The sequence below is a fragment of the Rutidosis leptorrhynchoides genome, chromosome 2 (genome assembly GCF_046630445.1).
Source record: "Rutidosis leptorrhynchoides isolate AG116_Rl617_1_P2 chromosome 2, CSIRO_AGI_Rlap_v1, whole genome shotgun sequence".
In the NCBI taxonomy this organism is placed as follows: domain Eukaryota; kingdom Viridiplantae; phylum Streptophyta; class Magnoliopsida; order Asterales; family Asteraceae; genus Rutidosis; species Rutidosis leptorrhynchoides.
Window position 1 is genome coordinate 54,774,234 of NC_092334.1, and position 18,222 is coordinate 54,792,455.

General features: G+C 33.2%; 2 protein-coding genes across 3 annotated transcripts; one reads left to right on the plus strand and one right to left on the minus strand.

The window, feature by feature from the left end:
- Positions 1 to 2,440: 2,440 nt before the first annotated feature.
- Positions 2,441 to 4,206, minus strand: LOC139890880 (transcription factor bHLH25-like). Of its 2 annotated transcripts, none has more exons than XM_071873811.1 (4): positions 4,177 to 4,206; positions 3,350 to 3,979; positions 2,680 to 3,048; positions 2,441 to 2,575 (listed from the first exon to the last, which is right to left on the minus strand). In XM_071873811.1, exons 2-4 carry the CDS (start codon positions 3,905 to 3,907, stop codon positions 2,501 to 2,503), a joined length of 1,002 nt encoding a protein of 333 aa, XP_071729912.1. In that variant the 5' UTR covers positions 3,908 to 3,979; positions 4,177 to 4,206; the 3' UTR covers positions 2,441 to 2,500. The 2 variants fall into 2 exon arrangements, with proteins under 2 accessions (XP_071729912.1, XP_071729911.1); XM_071873810.1 differs by lacking the exon at positions 4,177 to 4,206 and adding an exon at positions 4,095 to 4,141.
- A 1,849-nt stretch (positions 4,207 to 6,055) lies between these two features.
- On the plus strand, positions 6,056 to 8,581 carry LOC139890881 (L-galactose dehydrogenase-like). The gene is made up of 5 exons (XM_071873812.1): positions 6,056 to 6,332; positions 6,983 to 7,211; positions 7,298 to 7,597; positions 7,703 to 7,831; positions 8,391 to 8,581. Exons 1-5 carry the CDS (start codon positions 6,160 to 6,162, stop codon positions 8,520 to 8,522), a joined length of 963 nt encoding a protein of 320 aa, XP_071729913.1. The 5' UTR covers positions 6,056 to 6,159; the 3' UTR covers positions 8,523 to 8,581.
- The last annotated feature ends 9,641 nt before the right edge of the window (positions 8,582 to 18,222 follow it).

Here is an 18,222-nt window from a genome sequence, read left to right on the forward strand (position 1 = left end):
GTTAATTGGAATTGCTTTTGAATCTGCAATTAATATTTAAACAACCTGTTTATGAGATTGATAAAATACTACTAGCCAAGTAAATGAATCCTTATATAAGGCACGTTTCGTTTTGTTGAACAATTGTCAAAATTGACTTTTTGAAATGACTTTTGATAACTTTTGTATGTCGATCTCGAGCATTAGGATTATGATACACTATAATCCAACCTAGTTTATTAGACATGTATTGACTAACATGTGTTCTCTAGGTTGAGATCTACGGTTAATCTTGCATTCCGAGTTACGGTCACTTTTTGATGAATGACCTTATGTGCTGCTAAGGTGAGTTTCATTTGCTCCCTTTTTAATTGCTTTTGCAATCTATATTTTTGGGCTGAGAATACATGCACTTTATTTTAAACGCAATGGATACAAGTACATGCTAAATTCTACACCGAGTTTGAACCGAAAATCCCTTAGCTTTGGTAACTAGTAACTGCCGGTTATAAGAACTGGTGGGCGCGAGTAGTAGTATATGGATCCATAGGGCTTGATATCCCCGTCTGAGCTAGAGCACTAGCCTTTTAACGGACGTATGCTATTTGAGAAGCGTACACGTTGGTTTACGTGTATTATTAAGATGATTATACAAAGGGTATAAATTATATATACGTTAAGTTTAGTTACCAGGGTTCTCTTTTTCGTAGAATATTTTGATAAACGTTTCGGATGAAACAACTGAAATCTTGTGATCCACCTTTATATACAGGTTATGCGAAACACTAAAACTATGAACTCACCAACCTTTGTGTTGACACTTGTTAGCATGTTTATTCTCAGGTTCCCTAGAAGTCTTCCGTCGTTTGCTTATATGTTAGACAAGCTATGTGCATGGAGTCTTACATGGCATATTTATCAAGGAAACGTTGCATTCACCAAATCATCACCATGTATCTTATTTTGACTGCATTGTCAACGGAATTACTATTGTAAACTATTGTTTACGGTGATTGTCTATATGTAGAAATCATCAGATGTCGAAAACCTTTGATTTAAATATTCATTTATGGTGTGCCTTTTCAAAAGAATGCAATGTTTACAAAACGTATCATATAGAGGTCAAATACCTCGTAATGAAATCGATGAATGACGTGTTCGTCCATATGGATTTGGAGCGATCGTCACAGTAATAAAGAAAGAATTAATCAAATATATAAAAATATAAAAGTATAATGATTGGTGTTATTTGAAAGTTATCTCATGAGCTCTTTTTAAAAAGTCTAAAAATATAACCGTGTGAGTCACCTCTAATTTCTTCCTTCCGCTTATGTGGGATAACATCCTTTTCTAAGCAAACATATTAATTTTCTAACCAAAACTTAACAAAAATTGTAATCTATGATATCATCATATCATAGTGAGTATTATAAGAATATATATAATCATATTTATTAGCTGGCGTTATGACTAACAATTGATCAATATAACAATATAAACTCTCAATTAAAATAGAAATAAGATCTTCGAAGCATTTTTTAAAAGATATTGTTTTTGATTTATCAAATAAATCACTTTCATCTAAATATGTCAACCACAAGTCACCTCAAAATATAGCTACATATTAATATTGATTAGAGTTGGCACAATAGAAGGTAAAAATGAAATCACGTAGGAAAATGTCTTCTTTCAACTTTTCACTCAAAACATGTTGAGTTGACCATCAAACATTTTATATACATCCTTTATTAATCTATAGGTTTATCTTAGTTTTAGGGACTATAGTTAAGAAAATAATTTAAACATTTTAGATGTTATATGAAGGTTAGTAAGGTAGTTATTTGGAGTAGAATTTTATAATGTATAAGTAAATAAATAATGCATTTCATAAAATCTTAAGCATAACTCCAAAGCTATGTTTAGAAAACTCGTAAATTTATTTAAACTACTCGAATCAACCGAGGCAGACGTCCTATATTTACAAACTGACATGATATGAGCTTATAATTAACTTTCCTATTTATGGGCACGAAAATTACAATAGTTATTGCATTACTATGAACAAGAATTTACAAACAGAATACATGAAAAATAACCTTTAAGCACTCATCACCAAACACTTGAACTGATTCATAGCCCTGTAATTCATTCAACATAAAAGAACCATTTTAAAAACCCTCTCAAGTTCAAGTAAAAGGGTTAAAAATTGTAGAAAAAATGCCTATCAATTTGTAGACATGAGGTTGCCAGTTTACAACAAGAGGATTGTGATCATGGTCAACAAGTCAACCATGAAAAGAGTTTTAAAAACCCTCCTGCAAAATGAACCCCATATCAAAATAAGGTTGATTGGCATGAAAATGGTTCTGTAGTGATGGACAATCTCGGGCCCATGGTCACCAAATGTTTGAAATAATAATAATAATAAAAAGAATGTTAATAAACAAGATGTTTTTTTTTTTGTTTTGCAGGCATTATAAGCGAATTCGAGCCCACAAGAAGGAGAAACTAGTATCAATCATCACACAAATTGCTTGATAGCGAAACGTAGGTTTTTCACGAGGTCCTTCATTGTCATAGCAAATTCTTTATCAATCTGCAACAAGATTTTTATGGGTGTTAATTATATCGAACACACACACACACATTTCTAAGTTATCAAACTTAAATACTTTCTCATAAAAATGTAAACTTTAATACCTTAGCAATAATTGTTATATCAAGTGCGCAGTCGGCAAATGTCAAGGCAGTGCTATTAGTAACGGATAAATGAAGCTTTCCGATTTCAGCTAGAATATGTTCAAAAGCACCTGCCTTTTTCTCACAGTGAATTTTTATCAAAACATTGTTACCGAAAAATCTTGCCTCAATTTCAGGAAGCTGGTCATGAAGTGGGCCATCATCCGATGAAGAACTTTCAATAGAATCTGCTAACAACTCATATCTTTTAACAAAAACTACTGATTCCGTGTTTGGTCTTTTCTTCATCTGTTCCTCAAGTGTCTTCACTTTCTCTTGAAGCGTTTTCATGTGCTTTATTGCATCTCCAAGAACAGAAGCCTTATCCATCTGTTAATACTATATACAAGTTATATGATAAATGTACACAACTATACAAGTTATGATATACTAATAATTAATACGTATATAACCATCACAAGATAGCCTAGTGATACTTGTTCCTTGGTTCAAACCTACACTAGCAACATATCTTGAGATGGCCTGGAAAAAGGGTCAAAAACAGTTACGGGATAACCCGGTTACACTGCATACATTCGAATAAAAATATTCACATGTAGCATGAACATGGAAACCTTATCAGTTTAACGTTTAATCAATATATGATCACAAACACGCACACACAAAATACCTTTTTTAGGCCAGGGACTAAAGCAGAGAGAGCAATGAATCTCTGGCTAAGTTTTTCTCTCCTTTTTCTTTCAGCTAAGATGTGATCTTGAGCTGGTGCAACTTTTGTGGTACTTTTAGTAACATCAAAACCACCATGATAACCTTTATCAAAACTAGAGTTGACTTGATGGTCAAACTGTAGATTAGGATTATCAAACAAGCCCTTAAAAATCTTTGAAGAAACAGTCATTTCTTCTTTAGGTGTCACCAAAATTTGATTATGATTATGATTCTGATTCATCATGGAGTGATCACTGACACTAGTTATGGATGAATTCCAACTGATTGTTTTGACCTGTTTAGTTGGTCTTGGAGATGGTTCCATAACAGGTTTGTAATAATCAAACACACCTACATTAGCATGAACATTAATATGATTATGCTTTCTGTTATCTCCATACGTATCAGCAATCGAATTGAGTTGATCATCAAATGAGTTGACTGGACATTGGAAATTGAAAGAATGGTCTTCCATTCCTATCAATTCTGAAAAGCCACTAAAATTTGAGTTCTCCATAACTATAACTTTCTTTGATAAATTATTGTGCCAAACCGGTTAAACCAGCAAAAATAAAACCGAAGAAGAACCCTGAAAATGTCAAAAAAAAAAAAAAAAAAAAAAAAAAACACATAAACATCAGATTATGCATATACCTAAAATCAAGAAACATATTAGAGACATGAGAATAGATGAAAGGTGTTACCTTTTTTGGTATAAAGAACAAATCTTTAGTATGTAATGAAGATATTAAGTTTTATATATAGATGTATATATAGATAACGTACATGCTAATGGGTGATTTCTCTCTCCAGGGGTTGGCAAAGTGCTCAAGACATGGCTACTTCAATCCATGATCCTACCCCAGTTTGCAATTTTATAATTTTTCACATGAATAACATGTTTGTTGTTGTTATCAGTATGACTCATAAGGATGGTAAATGAAAATATTGTATTCTTGGCCTCCAATAATGTAAAAAAACAATAAAGAAATTTGAGAGCAGATTAGTGATTAGTCAATGGGGAGTGATTCGTACACCACCTGCTTTTAGTCATACACCAGTAAAGATGCTTTACAGTATTGTACTGTATAACACTATAAAGCATATTTAGTGGTGTACGGCTAAAAATAGGTAGTGTACGAATCAGCACCCTTAGTCAATACTGTAATTATATCACACGGAAATTAATTGTGATGTAGGTGTAATAAATAAATGGAGTACTAGTAAGTATGTTAATCACAAATAAAAAAAACTCTCACTTTCCGTTATAAGTGTTCATACGAGAATATGATTATGATACTAACATTAAAGTAAAGACTTCCTAAGTTTTCCAAAAGTATTTTTTATTCTTTCATATCAAAATTAGAGTTACTGACGAGAACCATAAAAAGAGTTACCACCCAATCATATCCATTCCGAACTTGCAGTCATAGCCCAACGGTTTTTCCATGTCCTTTGAGTCATGGGATAGGTAGATGTCATGGATTCGATCCCTAAGGATGACATGATTTTCTTTAAAACAATTGAACACCAATAATAGTGGTATATATTGACCCTATAAGGAGATTTACCGGATTCGTTCACAGACCTCTACCCGGAACACTGGCCGAATGGATGTGTTCCCGGGTATCGTCGATCGGGTTCGGGTTTCTGCCCTAACGTGTGTGTTACGTGCAAATGATGATGGTCGTTGAAATAAATGATCTACTGATGTCAAAAAATCGCCTTTAAAAAATCATATCCATTCCACGTGTCAAAAATGTTCCACCGAACAATTGTCATAGGCCATGCTCTGCGTATGGTCACCCTTGGAAAACACCCCCCGAACAACTACCATAGGAAATACTCAGACAACGATGACTCTAGAGGACACCTTCTGAATAACTGTCCTAGGATAGGTTAAGACAGCGATGACTCCATATGACACAACTGCCTTATGACAGACTCAAACAACGATGTCCCCAGATGACTCCATAACCAACTGCAAAGCAAATTGCAATGCAAAACCCCATAATTCAGACTCAAACTCTAGACGCCATGGACACTTAGAAAGGCAACAACCCATCAGCTAAATAGAGATGATTTTTCCAATAACTTATTTAGGGGTGATGATCATTAACTACCAAAATTATCAGTAGAACACCAAACGTGCATTATACTTTTATACTATATGTTCGTCTAAAACACTTCATCGGTGTATGGATAATGTACCGAACACTATAATGTTCCACATTTTTAATCATAATTAATCATTAAGCATATTACAAAGTTATATTTAAAAGTATACTTAAGGAAACTAGCTAGAAGCTTATAATTAAAACAGGTAGCTTTGATTATTTTTGAAATTATTATTTCCTATTAGTATGACAATTTATAAAACATAAAGGTTTAAAATTAATAGTAATAAAATCCTTATATAGTAAAATTTAACTAATTTATCATGTTATATGTAGGACAATGGCAATTCTATCTTATGGTATGTGACACTATTAATTGAAATAATGCTATTAGTTTTTTTTTTTTTTTTTTAGAAAAAAAGTTTAAATATACAAAAAGTTACAAAATAAGTTTTTGTGAAAAAAAAAAAACACCATCTGATTTGTATTTAACAACTTATTTTAGTTAACAACTTATTCTACGGAGTAGTTTTTGTTTACTACATTGCAAAAATCCAAAAATCACCCCAAACGTTAACTTCCCGGGAATATCACTTCACTGTCATCTAATTCTTATCCCCAAATCCAAAACCCTAAATTCAAAGCAGTGGAAATGGAGAACTCACTGGAGCTCCGATCGCTCGGAAACACCGGACTGAAGCTCAGTTGCGTCGGATTTGGTGCATCACCTCTCGGCAGCGTCTTCGGTCCTGTCTCCGATGAAGAAGCCATTGCCACTGTTCGCGAAGCTTTTCGTCTCGGCATTAACTTTTTTGACACTTCACCGTCAGTAATTTATAACCTTTTTAAAATTACGTGTTTCAATTTTGGCCGTCCGATCCTATTTTGATTGTCTACTTTCATTCATTAAGAGATCCTGAGGGCAGATAATTAATTAATTAATTAATTATCTCTGTTGCATAGGGCATATATCTTTCTAGTTTTCACCTATTCTCTTTAGTTGCACATGAGGTGTTTGATTATTGTTTTTAAAACTACACATACAATGTTATTATAATTACGGTTAAAATATTCAATTTTTGGTGTAATTTGTTTGAGTTTTCAAGGCTTCGCAGCTAGTAGTGGCGGAAGCAGAATTTTTTTTCACCGCCCACGAATGTTTTTTTTAAAAGCGTAGCAACTTTTTTTAGGCAAAATTTGGAGGTTTTTGGGTAAGATATGGAGGTTTTGAGCAAAATTTGGAGGTTTTTGGGTAAGATATGGAGGTTTTGAGCAAAATATGGAGGTTTTGGGACAAAATATGGAGGCTTTCGGGCCAAAAAAAATCACTACGAGTAAAATCGAAAAATCCAAAATTTTTGTACTAAAAATTGCAAATTCTTTAGGGGCTGGTGCCCCTGTCCCTTCTAATTTTTCGCCCCAGTTCGCAGCCTTCATTAAATTTGAAAATTCTTTTTATTTGTTCTGAGTTTTAGGTTTTACGGAGGAACGTTGTCTGAGAAAGTTCTTGGGAAGGCATTGAAAGCGGTTGGAGTACCGAGAAATAAGTACATTATTTCAACAAAATGTGGAAGGTATAAAGAGGGTTTCGATTTCAGTGCTGCAAGGGTGACCAAAAGTATCGACGAGAGTTTAGAACGACTGCAAACGGATTATGTTGATATCTTGCAGTGTCACGACATTGAATTCGGCTCCCTTGATCAGGTTTTCAATCAGTTAGTTTCAAATTATCACATTGGTTCAATAATTATAATCGTCACTTAGAATCCGTTGATTATTGGTTATAATAGGTTATAAATGAAACAATTCCTGCTCTTCAAAAGCTAAAAGAATCAGGGAAGATCAGGTTCATTGGTATAACTGGACTTCCATTAGAAATATTTAGTTATGTGCTTGATCGGGTCCCACTTGGCACGATTGATGTAGTTCTTTCATATTGTCATTATGGAATTAACGATACAACGTTGGAGGATTTAATGCCGTACCTAAAAAGCAAGGGAGTTGGTGTAATAAGTGCATCCCCTTTAGCAATGGGACTTCTTACAGAAAGTGGTCCTCCAGTATGGCACCCAGCTTCACCTGAACTTAAGGTTACTCAAAACCACTGTTTAATAATCATATCAAATATCATATATCATATATTTTATCAAAGTTGGTGTTTTATGTTATTACTTATTTGTTCAATTTGGTCTCAGGCTGCATGCCAGACTGCGGCTAGCTTCTGTAAGAAGAAGGGGAAGAATATATCAAAATTAGCTATGCAATACAGCTTGTGTAACAAAGATATTTCTACAATACTTGTGGGAATGAGATCTGTTGAACAGGTTAGACTCTGCCTTTCATGTTTCCTAATTATACTTGAAAAGATGGATAATACCTAGCATTAACATAGGTTTTTTGAGTGCCTTAACCTAATCATGTAAAAAGCACACTTCGATTTCTAACCGAGATGAGTCTTTTTAACTTTATTCTATGCAAAAAGGGTGACTAATAACACGTTTTATCTTCATTCGTTACTAGGCTGGGTGCTATACAGATTCCCATGTGTCTATAAATTTGTCCAACTCATTAGTCCAATTCTATATTCTATATTATATATACTCATAAAAAGCAACCATCAAATTCTGCTATCGTATAGATAGTGAACCAAATGAACATCAGGACATATGGGTTGAACTTATATGGTTATAAGCTTGTAATCAATAATTTGCAAGAAACCATATTATTAATTTAAGTAATACACATTTTTGTAATCATGATGTTTTATAAACTTAGATTGATCCGATCTGTTTTACATGCACTAAAAAGTTACTGGTTTTGACCATTTACACTATCTTAGCTCTTTGATCTTTGACGATGTCCTGTTCTTCTTCTTCTGATCAGGTGCAGCTTAATGTTGCGGCTGCTATAGAACTTGCAAAGGGCGAGAAAGATGAGGAAACACTAGCCGAAGTTGAAGACATACTGAAACCAGTCAAGAATCAAACATGGCCTAGCGGTATACAAAGAAGTTGAGCATTGTTCACTTGTTATTTACACATTTGCTGAACATAAACCCAATGTACCCTAGTATTTGCTGTAGTACACTTCTATAGGGAAAAGTACATAAAAAGGTACTATCCTTTTCACTATTTAAATTTCAGATTACCACTTCAAAATTTTCAATTTAAGAATTGAACTTCCATTTTGTAATCAAGTTATGGATTTTTTACTTGAAATTTCACAAATGACGAGTTGTCACTAAATTTCTTTCTTTATAAGCACTCCGATGATCAAGAACTTGCGATTGCTACAATTTGTGGTGTATCTTATATAATGAAAAACGAAGGTTCGATTTCCAGTAACGAAAAAAACGTATGTGGACGCGTATGGATGGAATGGAATTGATTTGAATATTGTGGAAATAAAAATTAAAGATCTGGAATTGAATTATGGTGTTATGAACTTCGGAGTATAGATCTAGAGCTTTTAAGAATCCATTGAACAAAAAGTGTTCCTTTAACTGTGAAATCAATTAAATGATAATAATCCTGTGATTTGGAATTTAATAATCTTGTTTTTAATTATGTTTTTGCTAATTGTGAAATCAGTTGTATGATGTTGTTGTTATTAATAATCTTGATCTTGATGTTCGATGTTATGATGATGATGATAACTTAATTGCGAAATCAATTTCAAGATAACTTATGATTGGTCCCAAGTTTTAAGAATAATACATGTTTGGTCCCAAACGTGTATTATCCTTAAAACTTGGGACCAACCATGATCAATTTAAGCTTTAGGTCCCAATCTGATTTTTGAAACAAAGTTCGTGGACCAACTATGATATTTTTTCTTTACTTGATCCATTAGTTTCGAGAAGAGAGGAACTAAAAAAACACACACTATCACCACTTTCAACTAAATTTTTATTTTTTTGATCCCATGGTAATTACAACCTTTAAAAACGGATAATTAACCAGAACTTCATTTGTAGAACACACACACTACACAAGCAGAGCCGCTGTGACTGCCTCTGCTTTTATTAGAGACCGAAACTTAGCTAAAAGGGAAAAACCAAGGCTAATGGACATACATGCTATATGTAAACTAGCTTCTCTAGTATTACAGTTGAGTGTTGATTCCTCATTTCACCACTGACTGACTTGTAAAATTTTCTTATCTTTATATAAATCAAAATTACATTGACTTTGATCAAAAGTAAAGCAGGTATAGCGAAATTCATATAGATAGATGCTAATTGATCATATACATAGTATTGTATATGTATATTTTATTTGGTAAAGGCTAAAAACAGAAGTTACGCGAAGAATATTCGAAAGGTTTGGAATATTCGCTGAAAATAAAGATAGTGGATCAGTTTTCGCGCTAATAAAAGACTGCGGGTCACTTCGCTAAGTTTCCGCGGATAGTTAAGCAATCCGCAGATCGAGGATACTTCGAATACTATAAATAGGGAGCATGGCCTCTCATTTATAGGTTGTTGATTCTCTGTCATTTGCTCAGACCTTTGTGATTTTCACTTGTGACTTTGCCCAAGGAATTTCTACATCGAGTTAAGGTGAATCATGTTAATTAACAATCAAGACCGGGTCGGGGTGGTTGATCACTTGATTGAAAAGTGAAAGACGATCATCAGGGCCCAAAACAAACAACAACACCCCAATCCTCTTCATTGCACTCGATCTTAGATTCAATTCCGTAAGGAAGACGAATCTAGGCTCGATCACTAATATATGTACCCAGTACAGCTGCTGCCGCACTTGCAACCAGAGCCATAGCCACACTTTCCAGCAAAGCAAGGTGATGATGAAGACATTATTTGTTGCGTTAAAATTTTAGAGTGGTTATTTGGTATTTGGTTTATGAAAAGGTATGAATGTATGTATTTTCTGCTGAACGAGTTATGGTTATCTATAAGCTTCTGCAGCAGGCCATGAGGTCACGGTCGATTACAAATATTGATCATCACCATCCACGCTTAACTATTATGGCGGTGATACAAAGTTTATGGCTCGGGTCTACTTACAGCCCAGGTTTGATATTATCCAAAATCCAAATGATTTCATGCAACTCAGTTGTAGGAAAAAAAAATTGAACCATACGTGTTGCATTTAGTCCTAAACGAGACAATTTTGCATTGCCAATAGTATTATATATTATATAAGATATAATACTTCGGTAAATATAACTTAAAGTGCCTTTGATTGCCTATTAATTAAATTGTTTAACACTGAATGTTAAATCATTCTCCATTCAATGCGTTTGTATGTGACAGTTGAATGACAAATGATATTGTATTGTTCAACAATCCGTGCTAAACTATTCAAAGTGTAAATATCCTATTAACCATTCAAGAGTGAATGCTCACAAAATTTGTATTATCAACAATTACTGTTCACAGGAGTTGAAGTTTCACAATTAACATATCTTGACTCTTAAGGTGTCAGAAAGAAAAAAGGTCGAAAATGGTATGGAATAACTCAGTTTGGCCGCGTGTATCGGAATAGAAATACTTCCCTTCTCTTTGTAGCGTGAACAAGGAAAAACATATTGATCTCCCCTCCCTAAAAAATTCTGCTGAAGTTCCGTCACTAGCTGCTACTCTCATCTATATATGACCCGCTTATTTTTTTATTTTAGGATATAATACTTATATTTATTTTGATTAAAGTTGTATATTCAAGGTGAAGAAATCACAAAGTTCGCGTGTTTATTAAGGACATTTGAGTTCTTTTTTATCTGTTTCAGGTTTCGTTATAATCTTTTGTACTCGTAATTCGTTGTATCGTTTACTTTTAGTTTCTTCGTTTTGCTTCGGTTTAAGTTAGGTGGGACTTAGTATCGACAGTCGTTAATCAGCCGCTTTTTAGGTACGAGTCTCACTGGGTTCCACGTTTGTACTTCTATTTGAATTCATTTTCGAATAGGTTTACCGTTTTTTATAAAGTTCTTGTTATTTTCGCAAAAAAAAAAAAAAGCTGCATATTTAAAATTAATTCACACATTTATTAAAAGTATAAATTATTCCTTTTTACAAAAACGAGAATATGTACACGTAAAAACGGAGTATATAACGAATGATTCGTAAAAAGATGAAACGCCTCAAAGATTTACAACCATATGAAACATTGCTTGGCAATCAATACCTAAAATAAACTGTCGACTTTCGCAAAACTGTATAAAAGATGTTCAATGATAGCTAGTAGCTTGCAGCTGTAAGCTTTTTATATGTATTTAATTATTTGATGGATAGCTGAAAAGGTTAAAATAATGATTAAAATGACAAAAAATGAAGAGTTTTTTTAAAACGTTAGTTCATTATACTTTGACTTTTATCTTTTTCCCTCTCTATAAAAGTCTAAACTCTTGTAACCAAGTATAGTTTTTTTACTTTATATAAACATTTAATAAAAGTTAGAAACTAAAAACTCATAAAAGCTCCAAAAAATTTGTCAAACATGTCCAAAAAGTTAACAATTATCAGCTACAAGTTATCGGCTATCATCTATTAGCTAATTTTGTTATCAGCTATTAACTAATTTTGACAAACATTGTTAAGAATAAAATTTCTAGTGTATTTATAAATAAATACATAATAGGTGAATAAATGGACTAGGCTTAATTAGTAAGCTTTTAATATAAGAAAAATGATACGAGTATAAATATCATTCCACCTTAGAATCTCTAAGCCTTTCCCAAAGTTAACACAATTAAATGTGTGTTCATCCTAAAATACTCTCCAGCACATTGCAAGAGACTAGTGATTACTAGTATTTTTTTTTTCTTTTGAAAAGCAAGCAATATATAATCACGGGAAGAAAAATACAACTTCCACGAAACTTACAAGTCAAATAAAAAACTACCAAGAGAAAAACCTAAATGCTAAAAATATATACACCTAAATAAAGAAAAAGATCGAATAGAAGGATAGATTAATCGATTAACCTACGCCTACTCTTGTATAATGAGCGCAAACGAAGAAACCCGGATTTATTACTAGTGATTAGTTGCGACATTAACTTGATTCTTATCGAGTTAAAAGTCGAAGAAATTAAAGCAGTTGATTCAATCTTGATTACGATTGAATTCATATGTTAATTCATTGTACAAATTCAAATTCTATATTCATATTGGTATATATATATCAAACAGATATGTTTGTGTTCATATTCATCAAGTCACATTCATACACCTTGATCTTCCTAAACCTACTGCTACATGATCACATCTTTAACCTAAATACGATTGAAGCTAAATCAAGTTTTATGAGACATACCCAAAGCAATTAGAAACTCCATATAATGAGGATCAAAAGTATAAATTAAATTGTGTAACTAAATATACAAATATTAAATTAAGTTGGGCCATGTGACCCATAAACTTCAACCTGGGATACTTTTGTTGAGGATCCTAGCTTGGAAAATGACGTATCACGTTTTCAACATAATGAGGTGCAACATCGTGAGGTGGCTCCACCGGTTGAGGGTGTTTCTACTATGCCTCATGGTGTTGAAAGTGTTAAAAAATGTAGTGTGAAATCCCTTGCTAAAAAAAATAAACGCAAGGCTATGAAGGATAAGAGTTCGTTTATACTTCGGGATGAAGAGGAAGTGGATTATTCAGATGACTCACAAGAGGGTTTTGACAAAGGTTTGACGGACGGTGTGCCGGGTATCACCGATTTTAGATTGAATGGTGCGGGTTCATCGACCCGGGTTGATGATGGTGGTAATGAAGTGGTTCGGAACGTTGGCTTTTTTGAGGAGCTTGAGAAGGAAGGTTCGCTTCCTCCTCACGTGCTGGGTGTTAGGATTGGTTGTTCTTCTACAAAGGTTTCATCTTACGAGATTAAAAATCGGAAGGGCAAGTTATTAAATCGATTGAAGGTGAGCGGGGTGATTGTTAAACCAATCATAAAGACTCCAAAAGGTAAAGAGGTGATCAAGTAGTTTGTGTCGGTTTAGTTTAGTTTGTTGTTATAGGCACATTGGGATGGTTCTTAGTTTTTTGTTATTGTCCCGAGGTCGGTTGCGATACGGTTTGCTTAAGGCTCGGGCTTAGTTAGTTTTAGCTCTTTGTTAAGTGTTAGGTTGTTCACTGCCTCCGAGCCTTATATCGCTTTTGTTTCGTTGTATCTTTTGTTAGTCTTTTTCATCTATTGATGTAAAAGATTTTTTTTAATGTTATCGTTATTTTAGCCAAAAATAATAATAATAATAATAATAATAAAAAATTAAATAAATAAACTTCAACCTGGGTTCGCCTATGGTCGTGCATGTATCATAAATTTATCGTACCATCTCCTCGTTTATGTCAAACACGGAGTAGCTAAATTGGTGGATCTAGCTTGTTTTATACACCTTTGCTCCCTAATTAATTACTCCATTCAGGTTTTCATGTCCATACATTTCAATCGTTCACTTTTAAAAGTACATTAAATAAATATGTGACCCGTTACACCTTTGAAATTATAAGATTTAATTACATTTCTTACTTAGAAAAAAATACAGATGAACTACACCCGATCATTCCGCTATTTTTTTTTTTTTTTTTTTTTTTTTGTTTTTTTTTTTTGAAATGCAAACTCACACACACCATTACACGAATTGATCACGAAATATATATACAAATTGTCCTGAGCAGGACTTGAACCCTCAACTTCCTGGTTGGAAGGGTCACCTCGATACCGCTGGGTCAATGGCCTTTTGGCCCGATCATTCCGCTATGAAATTAATTATTGTCATTAAATCAATTAGAATGCTCTGAATGGTGACATATTTCCTCCTCAGGACTAGCCGCCACATCAGCGCCACATCATCGATTATTTCTTAGGATTAACTCAGAACTAAACACTACCAACAATGAGATATTTTCTCAAATAAATTAGGACTCGCTATATGTGACAACCCGAAAATTTCTGGCCAAATTTAAACTTTAATCTTTATATATTCTCGACACGATAAGCAAAGTTGTAAGTTGAATCTCAAAGATTTTTAAACTGTGTTCATACATTCATTTAAACCTCGACCAAGTTTCAATGATTCACGAACCATTATATGAACAAATCTGATTATATATGTATATGTGTATATATTATAACTTGAATACATTAACCAAGTATTAGACGTATAATACTTTACATAAACGTATTTGTTTCTTAATATATTCAAATAGTTATCGATGGAATTAGAAGATGTTATCAAATGAGTGATTTAACAGTTACATTGTATGATTGTGAGTCTCTGTTGAGAGGTCCACTTTGATTTAGAAAACCTTTTTTTTTAACGGTATTCGGAAAATGGTAAAGCGATTAGCATATAAGGACAATGTGTCAAATATCGAGTGTTAGACAAAAGCTAGTGGAAGACTAAATTGCATATTAATCAATTGATGAAATTTCCAAATGTACGAAAACGCTTTTCGATATAATAGAACTTGTTTATTTAAAATGTCTTTGATTAAATAAACCTAGGTTGGAATATTGGTTGTTATATATATAAATAACTTGCAACGTGTATTTAAAACGTGTTCATTAAATATATATGTTTTCAAATTAGTTTAGTACACGATAGTAACTCTCGTTTGATAATGCGATTGATATTTAAAAAGTTAATACATAAATGAATTGTATCTATTTAAGTTTTCAAATGAAAACGTTACGAGTTATAATATTTTTCTAAACGACTTTAAAACGAACTTTGAAATATATTTAGTTTTGAAAGACTAAATATTATATCATTAGGTAAATATTTCAAACATATATTGTGACGCCCCGTACTAAATCAACATGTACGGACCATCAACAACAGGATCATTACAAGGTCAAACACTATATGCGTTTTCAAAACAAGTTTGCATTCATGATAAAAGGTGACGTCATAACTAACGTCGAATGTTTTACATCAAAAATATGCTTCTATGAGTAGGAGCAAAGATAATAGTACGTGACCCTTAGGTCGTTACAAATCATTGTTCAAAAGTAATTAAGTTTGAATGCAAGATAAAGTGTTTCATGCGGTAACAACTCTAACAAGGCAGCGGGTGGCTAATCAGCAAGACTAGTACAACAGCGGAAGCGGCTAACCTTAAGCACCTGAGAAAAACATGCTTAAAAACGTCAACATAAAGGTTGGTGAGCTATAGTTTAAGTATAACAGTAATGTAAGGTAGGCCACGAGATTTCAGTGCTACAAAGAGCGTTTCAAAACAGTATGATAAAGTATATGTTTAACCGTGGGCACTTGGTAACTAACTTAACGTTTATAACCCCATGAAAGTACACTTGGTGAGTGCGTATGTTTACGAAGTATTAAACACCCGTTAAATGCTAGCGCTACTAGCCCGAGTGGGGATGTCAAACCCTATGGATCCATATCTAAAATTCGCGTTCACCGGTTCAAAGACCGATGACTAAACGTTACCGAGCTAAGGGGAAAGTTTATGTCGTTGTATAACCCACACATATATAAAGTTTAAGTACTCGTGCCTAGTATGTAAAACGTAAAATGCGCATGTATTCTCAGTTCCCAAAATAGTTAAAGTAAAAAGGGATGCTATAACTCACAGTGATAAAGTAGTAGTAAAGTTGACTCGGGAAAAGTAAGCAAGTATGTAGGTCCGGAAAGTCCTCAACCTAAGTCAAATATTACTAAGTCAGTAAATTGTCCCAATAGGTTTAAATGTATGTAAATTAGGTCTTAAGGGTCATCATCATTCATCATCAAACAAAAGTATAAAGTAAGTTTCGGTCTAGAAAAGAGTTTAAAACAAAGGCTGACTTCGATCAGTCACCACGGCCTCTATACCTACTGAAATAAGGTGAGACCAGTGGACATGGCTCCGTATATAAGTCCTTTAGTTGCTGTAAGAATTCCAGAATCAAACTCGTCTTCGTTTGACCGTGGCGACGGTTTAAGTGCGAGTAGGTCAGAATTTTTCAGCACAACGTTAAAAGGACATAGTGACGTTCGGAGGGCCATAGATCCTAAACCGTAACTCGGATTAAGACAAGTCTTAAACGAAAAATTATCTACTCGGACAGATCTAACTGAAAATCAACTTTACTATAGCCCAGGTATTCTGATCAGTTCCAGAAAACAGTAAACAGTGTGTTTCGGTGGGTTCTTGGTGCTTGACGTTCATCACGGTTGTCATCCTTGATGCATATAGCTTCAAGTGTACAACTCGTTGATGTGTTTACATCATATTTACCAAGTTTTGACCATCATAACACAAGTGTAAGTCTAAGATAAGTAGCACAACTCAATTAAGTGTTGCAAGTAGTTTGATGAACCAAAGTTACATCAAGATCTTAGATCCGACACATACATGAACTCTAAAACTAATATTAAGCTACAAACTTGAAAGTAAACTAAATAATCAAGATCTTAAGTTGTAGAACATAGTTATTAGTTAGATCTTGAAGATCCTAGACCCAAAAGTCTAGATCTAAAGTTACTAAGTTAAATCCTAAGTTATAACACTTGAATCTTTACTTTCATGAAACCATAAGTTATGAAACTTAGATTTTCATCTTGTAAAGTGTATGTAAGCTCATAAGCTCTTGATTATGACAAAATAAGTAGACCATAAGATATAGAAACTTAGATCTTTCATAAGTATATGAAGTTATAACTAGAAAGTTATACTTCCATGTTCTTGAACTTATAAAGTTAACTTTAGTTCAAGAAAGTATGAGATCAAGATTAACTTGTAATACTTGACCATTTATCCAACAAACACGAATTTAAACATGAACAATATGAAGAAATAAATTACATCTACAAGTACTAAGTTCATGGTTGTTCATACTTGGAAAGATTCAAGCCAAGGCTTGATCCTTAAGAAAGTAAACTTTAAGTTTACAAACATGAACACAAGTAATGATTTTACAACTCATGAACCTTCAATCTTTCAAAACATTAAATGTAGAATCATAAACTAGAAAGTTTAGGTCCTTGTATGTTCTTGTATGAACAAGATAAAATGAAGAACAAACTAGAAAGTTTGGTTCTTAACAACATGTAAGTAAACAACAACAACTAACAAGTAATTAAACAACAAACTAAAGAATGATGATGATGAGGGTTGCTACGGTTTCAAGGAAAGAAAGAAGAGAAGAAGAGCTCAAGTTACTTACAAAGTAGAGAGCAAAATGAGAGAAAAAGCTTGAGAGAAAAATGCAAGTAAGTGTGTAAGTGAGAAGTGAAATGATACTAGTGAATCAAGTAGTTAAAAAAAATTGAACTCCCTTTGACTCTATGTTGGCCAACGGTTTTGGGAAGAGAAAGGAGAAGGAAAAATTCCACAAGTTACTTCATGTATTTGGCTCAAAAAGATGGTAATAAAGTTGCATGGTGTTGGAAAGTGGTGTAAGTAACTTGTAACTAGATTCTATATGCACTTACTAACTAGTTAAGTCTTAATGGACTACTTACAACAAAAGGGCTCCTAAATTAATCCATTAAGATAAGTAAGGTGGGCTTCTAAGTCCATTAACATTAATAAAAGCCCAAGTTCAAGTAATTAACAAATTAATCTAATAAAAGCCCAAGTAATTAACTAGTAACCTTAGTTAATTAAAATAATTAATAAAATTTAATCATGAATGTAAATAATATTCAAAAATATTATTCGTGAAAAGTTCGTGTGTCACAAAGACGAATCGGGCATTTAAATGTCATGTACGGTTACAAGTAAATGTATAAAATAC